The sequence below is a fragment of the Ruditapes philippinarum genome, unplaced genomic scaffold, assembly GCF_026571515.1.
Source record: "Ruditapes philippinarum isolate M1 unplaced genomic scaffold, ASM2657151v2 ctg6466_1_1_1_1, whole genome shotgun sequence".
NCBI lineage: Eukaryota > Metazoa > Mollusca > Bivalvia > Venerida > Veneridae > Ruditapes > Ruditapes philippinarum.
This window is the reverse complement of record NW_026856885.1, coordinates 33,793-46,272: the sequence shown is the minus strand read 5'-3', so window position 1 is coordinate 46,272 and position 12,480 is coordinate 33,793. Positions and strand designations below refer to the sequence as shown.

Genomic DNA, 12,480 nt, shown 5'->3' with positions numbered 1-12,480 from the left:
TGATTATGTGAAAAAATACCCCCTTTTAACGATGACCCTTCTTGTTTTGCGAAACACGACCAGACATATCAGTATCTTGTGTGTCCTCCATGCGCAGCTGTGGCAGCCCTGATCCGTCTATGCATGGAATTCACTATGAAGGTGTTAATCATGGCCATGGGGATGTTATTCCATTCTTCATGCAAGGCATGTGTGAGCTGGACATGATTAGTGGGGCATTTGGACGTCTCCTTACCCTCCTATCCAGTTCGTCCCACAAATGTTCAATTGGGGACAAATCTGGACTGAATGCTGGCCAATCGAGTGGGTGTATGTTACTGTTGGCAAGAAATTGCTGTCAAACTCTGGCGACATGGGGCATTATATAAATCTGACCGATTTTCATTATTTTAGGCCAAGCAATAAAATATGTGTTGCATATTTTATGTACCCGGCGTTTCTTTTTCGTCCTAGTATATATTATTTATAAATAACATTTGTAATTAAACATGTACCTGTGTAGCAACGGCCTTTCTGTTATCTTTCTTGTCTCTGTCATCCTGAAAATCAATATTTACCGAAGAAAGTTTGAAAAAATTAATTGACATACTTATGTGGAAAATTTGAAAACAAACAATATTAAACACATGTTGGAACCACATATGTAAGATAAACGTTGCGATAGGAGGCTGCATGTTATTACAATTATATCGATATTTCTTTTGTATATGCGAGGAAAATGTTTTGAAGGTGGACGTTAAGACCTTCGTCAGATCTTGTGTAATGATAGATACGGTGATTTTTCTATTTGTTTACCATAAAGTTCTTCTATATTTTCTTGTCAGTATGTCATAGACTTTATAAACGTACTCGTACACAGCTCTTAATTGAGAAACCCCAGCCGAGCGGTATACTTTGTTTTAAATGTTGACACATGCTTAATACTTTCAAGGACTTTTTTGCGTATGTAAAAACCTTACCTCTCGATATTTGAAATGACATATGCAGGCATTTACAAAAAGAATGAGTCCGAGAAAAGCTAAATGTACACACATCCATATATCTAAATAAAACGTTGTTGAATCAAGTGATAGTCTCGAGTACGTCCCTGACCACTGTACAAACAACGAGATCAAAGTACCCGTAGGAACACCTATACGAGGAGTTATATTGTCTCCAAGGAGGAAGGATGTGAGCGCTGTTACAATAAGAATGGATGAAGGCACTGTTATCATCATATCGTATGATCCCTTTGGACGTGGTATTTGTATTTCTGTTCTTAGTGTTGAAAATTCTCCGGCTTCAATAAAAATAATTGTTCGTGAAACTTATCTTTTGCATGAAAAAATATTATGGAAACACAAAACATAAATTGTATATAAAGTAACATATTGTATATATAAAGCATGCAGAAAAAGGAAGTAAAATTCAATACAAGACTGTTTTCGGGGACAATACAGTACGTTTTTTTTATTTAAAATTGAAAGCAAAACTTAGCTACATAGCAGTTATTGAAACCATCATTTGTTTTTTATATAAAAAAATGTTAAAATTCAAGATCTGATGTGATATTTAGAGTGAAATACAATTTTTGTTTTCTAGGTAAGGACATATATTTGAACACAAAGCTATTACCTATTGGGTAGGTATATCTTGTCTCTATGCTTTGGTCCTGTAACGGTATTTTAGGTCTGATTGGATCAGATGATGGTGCAATTTGTACGGCATGGTCGCCATTCCAGTGAAGAAGAACATAATCTGTCGAATAAGCATCTACAAAATAAAAATCGTTTTAATAAAACTGAAAAATAAAATGAAAAAAAAAACTCACTCTATCATTCATTTCTACGCGAAATCTGTCAGTCACAATTCATATTTATCTAACAAACATATTTTTTCTTGGTATTACTAAGTAATTTCAGTAGAACCTGAACAGTATTTTCTTCTTTATAGACTTCAAATGTAAAGACATACTTACAGCTTTGAATTTCTATAGGACATGTTTGAGTGTCGAATGGGTATTTCTCAAAAGTCATTGTACAATGTAACTTTATGTTAAACCTACAATACAAATCATAATCAAGTTTAAATACGAAAACACAAATAATTACATTTACTATGATAATGAGATAAGTCATCAGTTTGACTTCTTATTGTTATAGTTTTTTCCAAAATTTGCATTTTAGTTTTCATTGTAATATATAGTAATTTATCAATTTCACATGTTCGTTTCACAAGAATGTATTTTATCATAATTATTGTTTGCAAGAATGTATGCGACACTTTTTAGCAAATAGTTTGAAATAACTGCATATTTGTTTCGACACTCTGACTTTTGGCAAATGCACTCCATTTTTAAACTTACTTTATAACAATTGAACCTATCTTATTTTTTTGCAATCTTTCTTTTCCTCTTTATAACATTTTGTAACTGTGCATCAAATTGATTGCATTTTGAAAGCTGCCATGATCAATGTTTTTTTCCTCACTTCTTTTCAAATGCATGTACTGTAAAAATATATTCTAACACACACTTGAGGTTTTAAGAAACTAAACAAATCGATTTTGTCATTGCAAATTGTGTCATTTGAAAGGAAATAAAAGTGAAAGTGAAAATATTAAACACTTGATAAAAAGCACAACCATACAAATTTTAATGTCCCGTTCATTAGTTTAAACATACACAATATCAATGTAGAATTAAAAATGGTATTTGATTGAAGACAAAAATATTTATGAGACTGAATGACGTATTACAACAAAACAAAATGAACACCAGTCACCGATATATTGCACACAAGCAAGACCTTCAGGTATGACTATTTCATCATGTACAATTTTGCTGTACCTACTGTCTGAACAAAAGCAGTGACTTCAGCAGTTTAGTATATTAGATGGCACAATATTGTCAACTAAAATGATTGATTTGCCGGTCATTGTATTATTTCGAGGATGTATTATTCATCATAATTGATAAGTATACCAGGCAAATGAAAATCAGTTAAACGGTTTTCAGTCTTAATAAAAAAACGTTTTATTTATTGTTTTTTGTAGAAAGTTAAACACATATAAAGTTTTTAAATGAAAATATTTATAGTACAAAGAGTGTCACATTGGCCTTCGACCTATTGCACTGAAAAACAATATTAACTATCTACTGGTCATAGTCAATGTTTATTCAACTTTCACAAACATATTTACTTTTAAGATAATGTTTAAAGATGAACGTTACACATTGTCACCGTGTTTAGTCTAAAATGTATTACCTTTTATCTAAAAGATACATGTATCTTAAATGTCAGAAGGTATTATTTTAAAGAGGACTTCAAATGATTATTCATGTTTCAACCTCGCCAGCTGGAATGTTGCTGGATTAAGTAAATATGTTGACAATACTGAACTTACACATTTCTTTTCTTTCCTTGATTTTATTTAATTATATGAATAACAGAAAAATGTATGGGTGAATTAAGCTTCTTTACAGACTTATATTTACTATGAACATGCTAGATTACAACGTTCTTATAGCATACACAATAAAGATGATTTTGCCGTTTTTTATACAATTTGTATAAACTGAATATTATTCATGTATTAAATATAATTTTGGGGTTGGTGTTGTATAAGTTTGTAATAATATTTTATTTTTAAATTTTTAAAGTAGTATTTTGCACTTTGTTCATGTATCATTATGTTTCAACACAAATGTCGCCCCGATTTATACTCCAGAGGGAAAAAATTGATTTTATTTACAATACCTTTTAAGGAAAAAAAATTCCCTTTCAATATATGTTAGAACTTACGATTTTTGACTTCAATTTTATATGAAAATTTTTTTTTTTGGGTTTTGCTGGGTGAGTTAAAATAGTTTTTTTTTAATATCAATAATCAGCGTTAAAAAGAAGTGTCTTTCAGTCCAAGGGTAGGGGGTTTGGGGCTGTAAACGGGCCCACACGGTTCATTTCCCGGGCGGGCAGAAACACTCACCTTGTGATTTTTAATAATCATTTTTAAGTCATTGCACGTACCCCTGCTTTCCCTGTACATAAAAAAATTGTTTTTGCGAAATGAAGGGATTAGTACTGATTACGCTTGATAGCCTGTCCAGGGACGATGCGGTTACTTAACTGTGATCTTGCATAAAAACTACAACCATCAACCACAACCACAATCTTTTAAAATATTCATATGTCACTGGGTCATAAAAGGTATTAGAAAACCTTACTGTATACTGTTGCCCACTTTTGTGTCTGAGAGAGAAAATCCGCTTCATTTGATGCGGGTCGGGATTACTTTGAATAGTATTTCTTTTTCCCGGCCTTTTCAGTTTGACTTAATTTATTGGGAAGAACTAAGTATATGTAAAAATAACATTGACCATTCCATTCCAAACTTACAATCTGAAAGCTTGGAATCTGATTGGTCATTGTAAATTTTGGATATAACATAAAGTATTTTTTTCTGACATGGTACAGGCGTCTTATTGTTTATTGATCTAAGGGAGATATTCAAACAATATTTTTCTTTCAAGTTATATTTCAAATAATTAATACTTGTTTCTTAAGCGAGTTAAAATATGGGTTTAATCTACAATGACTGGCCTGTTCGATATAAACTCGGCAGCTATGTAAATAGACGTCGTACCTGCCACTGTAGAAAACGCTTCCATTTTTGTAAATGTATGCCAGCTGGTTTCTTTCAAACAAACCATGTAAAAGTGACTGTCGTTCATTGAGAAAGTATAAGTCAGGTATCCAAAGATGTTTTACCATATCATCGCCAAAGTTGATGACGTCGTATGTTGTTTCATTTCTGGTATAATCTAGTCGTGGATCTGTCCAATTTATTCGAAGGTAGAGTGTAAACTCAATTTCCTTAAAAAAATATCAAATTAACATTTAATTGTCTATTTACATAACGTAAGACACCATTTGAAGAGATATGTTATAAGATGTCTATTATATGAAAATGAAAATTTAATTTGACGAAAAAAATATTTCAGCTGTTCTTGTTGCTTTGTCTTTTATATATTTTAAATATCATGTATCGTTTGTTGTAATATGTCACTCTTATTTTTTAGAACATATATTGTGACAGAACATATAAAAGTATCACAAAATTTAATACAATTTTTATTTTAAGAACACTAAAAATATTGCAAATAAAAGCATATTGCTATATGTTCAAAGGTGATAAAAGTAAGATTAATGTGAATGCATATTTACAGTGAATTTTGTTTATAATGGAAGGCACGTTTTCTTACAGTAAACTTCATTGATAGTATTCACTTTAGACATATTGGAATTATTCACTGAATATGTTAACAAGTTTGAGATATATCTACCAATATGACATATATTTATATAGCAGTCAACCAAATGTTCTAGAACGATAAAAATGATATATAAAATGTTCAAACAAAATTACTTAGACCAAAAAAGAAAAAAGAATACTCAGATAGTATATTTTATTCTGTCAATATGTCAAATGATGTGTCAAATGAAGACCAATTTACTTTAAAAGTATCTGATAAATTAGTTATGTATCTTGAATCAAGTGATTCCTAGGAAGCATTAAAAACAGAAAACAACATGAAAATTACAGACTCAGTTACTTTAAGTACATGACCAAGTCATCACAGAAGTAAGGGAAGTACACACACTCTGTCAAAATGTTTATATACATCGATAAAACAATTATTGTATTTAACGTCGTATTTATTTGCTCCACCAAAAGGTAAATAAGTTCATCTTAAAATATATTACTTCTTAATATATAAAGATATGGGCAACTGTAAATTTTCAATAGCCCCATATTCTAAAATGCAGAAAGTTATAAATAAAAGCCATAAATATGACAAACAAAATCAACAAGGACAGGCGGCACCCAATGAACGCTAAAACAACCGTTAGCTGCATTACAATTTCCAAGAACTATACTGTTACTTAAGGTGGAACTGTTGACATTCTTTAAAATCAACAAAGTATTTTACATATGGCTTTTTCAGAATGAATTCTTGCTATTTCGTCTTTCGGTATAGGTTCACTAGTAGATGTTTAATACTTTTTTTACTGAAAAAGGCTAAGCTGTTCATCTGTATATTTGAACTCACAATCTATAGATTTTAACCAAAATCCAAAGCGAGTCGGAGCAAGTAGTTACAGAGAGGAAAGCCATTTATGCCAAAACGAGTAGTCGCCTTATGTTAATGATTTAATTGTTGCATAAGTAATCAAAATGCACGTTAAGAGAAATAGAAATGAATACAATATAATACTCACCCTGTCTTTATCACTCTCCGAGTTAAAATCAGTGATGTAAAGTTGAACAGAAACATTTGTAACATTATCTGTAAAGTAAGTGAATGGATACAAAGTAAGCATATCTTTATTTTTATAAAAAATAAGACACACATTGAAAGATTGCAGTCTCATTAGTAAGACACACCTTAACATTATTCAACATTTTATAAATGGAGAATAACATCATAAAAACTTCTTATTAAAAACAAAGTTGATATGTAGGAAAATACCTGAACTTGGTGGGAAGTTATGGTCATAATCTGCTTCTTCCAAAAGATAACGCATAAGATCATTCCTGAAATGAACATTTATGGTATTTTTGTTAGCTATAGCTTTTCGAATGTTTGTTGGTATTTTTGTGTAGGTACCTTTATGTAATGAAATTTATGTTTCAAACAGAAACAAATGGCCATGAAATAATCGCACCATCAAATCGAGATGCATGCACTATTACATGTTGGGACTGCGCTTCCTCCATATGCATGTGTCTAGACTGTTCATAAGATATAAACGCTATGCCAAGATAATTTGTCTGATTCACAAAGTTGCTGTTTTTTCACCTGTGTTTCATGACTAGATTTGTATTTTCCTAGAAAATTTGCTTCAAACCCTCAGGGAAATATCAGAATGACACGTTAAATGGAAAAAACCCGTCCTTCTTAAGAGACAAATTCAAACACACATTTCAACAGTTTTCGTTTTGATATATCTGTCTTGGTTAGTATAAGAAATACGCAGTAAATCAGGTTTTCAAAGAACAAGTATTGATATGACTAGGACTTAGGAATAAAATGAAGAATGGCTGTAAGTTAAAAATGATACTGTTATTTATACCAGCACAGAAAGATGTTTTCAGTAGTTCAAAACAAAAATATACAATTTACTTGTCTGAGTAACAATACCAGGCTGTATTTTATGTAAATTAGACACATGCCGAGTAAAGTATCAATAGGTCAAAGTGGACCAAAGTTATTGAGTAGAAGCTAAACATTCTTTTGTAAGCAAATGACTATGACCTTGCTCCAAAGTATGTAAACAACAAATCCAAGCTGTGTCGTAATATAAGCTACCCAAACAGGTCGTTTGGTGTCAATAGGTCAAAACAAACTCTTGTTACGTATAAACTGAATTTCTATAAATGGCAACAGTGACATTGGCAAAATTAATAGACATGTGGGTAGCAATTCCAAGTTGCTCCTTATAGCTACTTTTACACCTAATTTTCTGTCAAAAGGTTATAGCTGCTTTCTCAAGTTATTATGCGGAAACTCAGGTTCCATGTTTAGCACCAATGACCTTGATCTTAATCTAGGTCACCTAATTCTAAACCAAGGTAAATATAATGTGAAATCTTAAACCAAATATTTGTAGCAATATCAATATGCCTCTTGATATAAGCTACCAAAACACAAATTTAAGTGTCAAGTGGCTAACACAACTAAAGTTATTGAGTGGAACACAACTTCTATTTTTGGGAACATTTAAATTGACCTTGATCACAGACACATGGGTTGCAATCTCGAATTACGACATCAAATATGCTACCAACACACCAAGTTTAAGGTCTCATCAATCTGTTGTAATAACATGGAAACTGAATTTTTATTTTAGCAACATTGACCTTTCCAATGATTCAAACATCTGGGTATCAATTGTAAGATCCCAATAAGCTATAGCAAACTCAAGTTATTGAGCGGAAACAAATTTGATATTTTTAGCAACAGTGATAAGAGGAAACATTTTTTCGGCAACATTGATTTTGACCTTAATTACAGACAGCTGGGTAGCAATCGCTAGCTTTGTCTTGATATTATCTACCCATACACTAAGGTTGGTATCAATAGACCAAAAACTAATTTTGTATTTTTACAACAATGGCATTGACTGTGATCCCAAGCTGCCACTTGATATAAGTATTTAAATGCCAAAAGGCCAAAGGTAACAGAATTAATTATTTGAGTGGAAACCAATAGTTGAAACCCGCCCGCTTAACCGGTTTTCGTTAAACAAAACATATTACAGCATATTTAATTACCTGGTAGGTTCTATGTACGCACAGTAGGCACTGGTCACCGATAGGATCAGAAGGCATTGACAATAGAACTGTCGATATACAATCATCATTTTGTTTGTTCAGACCTGAAAATTGAAACGATATATTTCATTGTCAGTTTATATAAGAAAGGTTATTAACCTTTATCAAACATGAGACAAAGCGTTCAATGGTACTTCACAACAGATGTGTGTACGTATTGTGTCAATATTACACAAATGAGTTTAATATGATCGATGTCACTAAAACATAATTTAACAATGTCAGTTTGTTTGTTTGTTTTTTGGTTTAACGTCACATCCACACAGTATAGGTCATTTCGCGACGTTCGAGCTTTACTGGTGGAGGAAGACCTCAGGTGCCATTCCGTGCATTATTCTAACACGAACGGGCACCTGAGTAGAACCATCGACGTTCCGTAAGCTAGCTAACAATGTAACATTGAATATCTAATTATAATATATTATCTTTCAGAAACACTTATGACCTAGTATATGGTTACATTTTGCAGGGCCAAATGGAATAATGTAATTAAATCTAAAACATTATCACCTCCTTGCATTTACGACTGCAATGACGCTACATGTATTCTCCTCTTGCAAAATTCAATAATCCTCTATAAAACAACGATTTTGATTTCGATTTATATTTAATGAAGAATCTAACATCACTCAAGTAGTAACAATAACAAAATATTTAATGAAACATCGAACATCATGAATGTTCGTTAAATCAAAAATATTACAAGTTGTGATCCGCCTCACGGAATTGCATCTATCCTGTGAAAAATATTTAATTGATAAAACTAAAAACCATGAACAAGATAATTCCTCATTAATAAGTAAGGTTTTATAAAAACTGACACTAACCTGTAAGTGTATAGGAAAATTCTGGGTAAAACTTCAATTACAAGTGTAGCAGTAGGTTTGGCTTGAATTTAGTTATTTGCACTTGAAAACAATTTTAGTTAAGAACGAACTGCAGGGGCAAATATATTGATATTTATGATAGGAATCCCTTATCATGCATGCATAAAATAATTGGTCTATAAAAATGCAAGTTTTAGAAATGTTTTAATAGTCGGATTCTGTTTCAATTTCACTGTGTTCTTATAACAACAACAACGACGACGACGACGATAACAACAACAACACAGCAGCAGCAGCAGCAGCAGCAGCAGCAGCAGCAGCAGCAACAACAACAACAATAATAATAATATCAAATCAAATTCTCTGAAGGCGGCCGACTACCAATGACATTATATTCAGAGTCATCGCCGAGAACAACGCAATATCTCAATCATCGAGGATGGACAAGTAATTAAAGACTAACGGAGACAGTTTGCTTTAACCGAGAACCAAACCAGCGACCCGTAGATGTCAACGATTTTATTTATGAAGCTATCTCTAATAAGTAAAACACATTTCAATACAGCAAACAAAACAATGAATACATTATTTGCCTTTGACTTCATAATATGACAATGCTGAAATAAATAATATAGTATGTATTTATATATTCATTTATTCATTCATGTATTTATTAATTTACTTTAGTTTTTGTGTGTTCATTTATATATATATATATAGATATTATGTTTCACGGAGCTTTGAAGATGGCTGTAAGATAAAATAAATGACCTACAAGCAAACTACTTGAACAAGATAACAACTTCAATGTGTTTAAAACTAGCGAATATTATCACACGATTTTAAGTGGATTATGAATAGGGCACAAAGTCTTGCTTATTTAATCTCTAAGATGAGAAACAGATAGAACATATAGCAATAGAGTAAGAAATTGTTTGATAACATCCATTTAATGTTCAAAATGTTTAAACCAATTTTAGCTTAAAAGTGGAAACATTAACATTTATTCAGCCTTTATCTGTTATGAAACTGTAAAACTGTAAACCAATTACACTGACTTACAGTATCATTTGTAGATATGTTACTGTTTAAAAGGAAACTCAGACAAATTAATGACCAAATATTACAATGATTTTATGTACCCCAATTACGCTAAAATGATATGTTTTAAAGTCCCAGCATGAATTTCTGTATACATGCTATATATTTTGGGTTTTAAGCGTAAACACATTTATATATGTTGACGCCAGCAAAATCACATGGTAGTTGAAATCACAGCAAAATCACAACAGCTATCTTTGACATTGTATGATTTAAACAAGTTCATTCATTTGACATGTTCTTTAACGTTTCAAGAGCTCACTATAACAACTTTTGTGAACTCTGAACGCTCTAACCTGACCCACGTTGGTCAAGGTAGGGAGCCACCATTTTATTCTGTATAAGGAGAAAAAAATGTGTTCCTTTGACTGCTTGGTGTAATTACTGTGAGGACATTTATAGATTAAAGAATGAAAAATTCAAAACGAAGAATTAAAAATTTTGCTTGTATTTCCTTTTTAAGAATTGCATATTTATTTAACATTTTTTTCTTTGTTACAGTCTGAAGAATACGATGATGTTATATGCAATCTTCTTATCGTGGTGTTCTTTCTTTACACGAATACATACAAACAAACCAGGAAGTTTACTATATTTTTTGGTCATTATTATAAGCAGTAAGAATATATGACATAGTGTACTTCTAAACAATACCATTATGCGTGCGTTTCGCTACAATTGATGTCATATTAAGAGTTGCTTTACCCAATGTTAATCATTTATATAATAATGAAAAAAATGATAAATTGCTGAGGTTTAATGTGACAAAACCTACCTACCTACCCTACCAAACCTTACCCTACCTTACCCTAACCTATTCCTAACCCTACACCCAACCCTACCCTAACCCTTATCCCTACCCTACCCTACTGACCGACCGAACGATCTTCCTACAGACCGACCGACCGACCAACCGACCTTACAGAACGTCGTTGGTTCAACTCAGGTGCCCGTTCGTGCCTGCAATAATGCACAGAAGGGCACCTGAGGTTTTCCTCCACATGTAAAGCTGGAACGTCGCGATATGACCTATATTGTGTTGATGTGACGTAAAACAAAATCAAAACAAACAAAAAAACCTACCTACCTACCTACTTACTTACTTCCGGATTAACTGACTGACTTACTGGTTTACTGACTTATTGACTTACTGGCTTACTCACTGATTTCCTGACTGACTGACTGACTGACTTACTTTTACATACTTAATTAGTAACTGACTTGCTGACTGACCGCCTGACTCACTTTCTTGCTTACTAACTATTAATACATCTATCATTAGGCAGTGAATGTATAATTATATCACAACCAAGCCAAACATGTCTGGAAAAATAGTTATATTGACATATACATGTATGTATGTATTGCGGAAAAAATGGAAACCAAATCAACCATGATAAACCTCTACACTCAAGTACAGAGAAAATAATCTTATAATCTAACTGATCAGTTAGATGAATAGTTGAAGAGCCTTATATGTTTTTCTTCTTCTCAAATAATCGGAAACATTCAAAGCGTATGCCAAAATAGTTGTAGTAAGACAATATAATCACCAAATTATTATTTATAAAATATGTTAAATCAAAATAAGTGAGATACTTACCTGACAACTTTCTGAAGATGAATCTTGTCAAATGTTGTAAGGAGGGTCGTAGAATACGTTAAACAGTACAAAGTCGACCAGATAACAGAGCGAGCAATGCAAGAAACAACATATCCAACCGGTGTCTATTGAATATTTACATTCGTTACAATAACAATATGGTATATGTCACTAAAACATTATCAAATTTTATGTAGTACTACTTGGATAACTAAACACTTTTCTGTGGCAGTTGAAAATGTAAGGTGATGGTAATATTATAGTTTTTATTACAATATTACATTAGACGCTGCAAAATGTAAATGTATACTAGGACACATGTTTTTCTAATTGAGATATAGAATATTATTGGTTATCTATTATAACATTGTTAAAAAACAAAGATAGTGACCAACAAGACAAAAGCAGCGTTCACATGACGCAGCCCCCGACACACCCGAGCAGGCACCCAGAAAACACCAAACTGAACCCAGAGTTGTCATAAGGGTTGGAAGGAAAGGGGCATGTAATGTGTGCAATAATATAAATCAAAACAGGCCCATATGGTAATAAAAGGGAAAAGGGTTGTAAGAG

The 12,480-nt window shown here is 32.1% G+C and overlaps 1 protein-coding gene across 1 annotated transcript; it reads right to left on the bottom strand.

Annotated features, from left to right (window-relative positions):
* Positions 1 to 494: 494 nt before the first annotated feature.
* Positions 495 to 12,039, bottom strand: LOC132748008 (glycine receptor subunit alpha-1-like; the record flags this gene model as incomplete). Its single annotated transcript, XM_060737546.1, has 9 exons — positions 11,908 to 12,039; positions 8,317 to 8,420; positions 6,512 to 6,576; positions 6,261 to 6,328; positions 4,624 to 4,853; positions 1,958 to 2,040; positions 1,615 to 1,752; positions 960 to 1,279; positions 495 to 539 (listed from the first exon to the last, which is right to left on the bottom strand). Coding segments are annotated over exons 2-9 (1,038 nt in total), but the record flags the coding sequence as incomplete, so codon positions are not given.
* Positions 12,040 to 12,480: the final 441 nt, after the last annotated feature.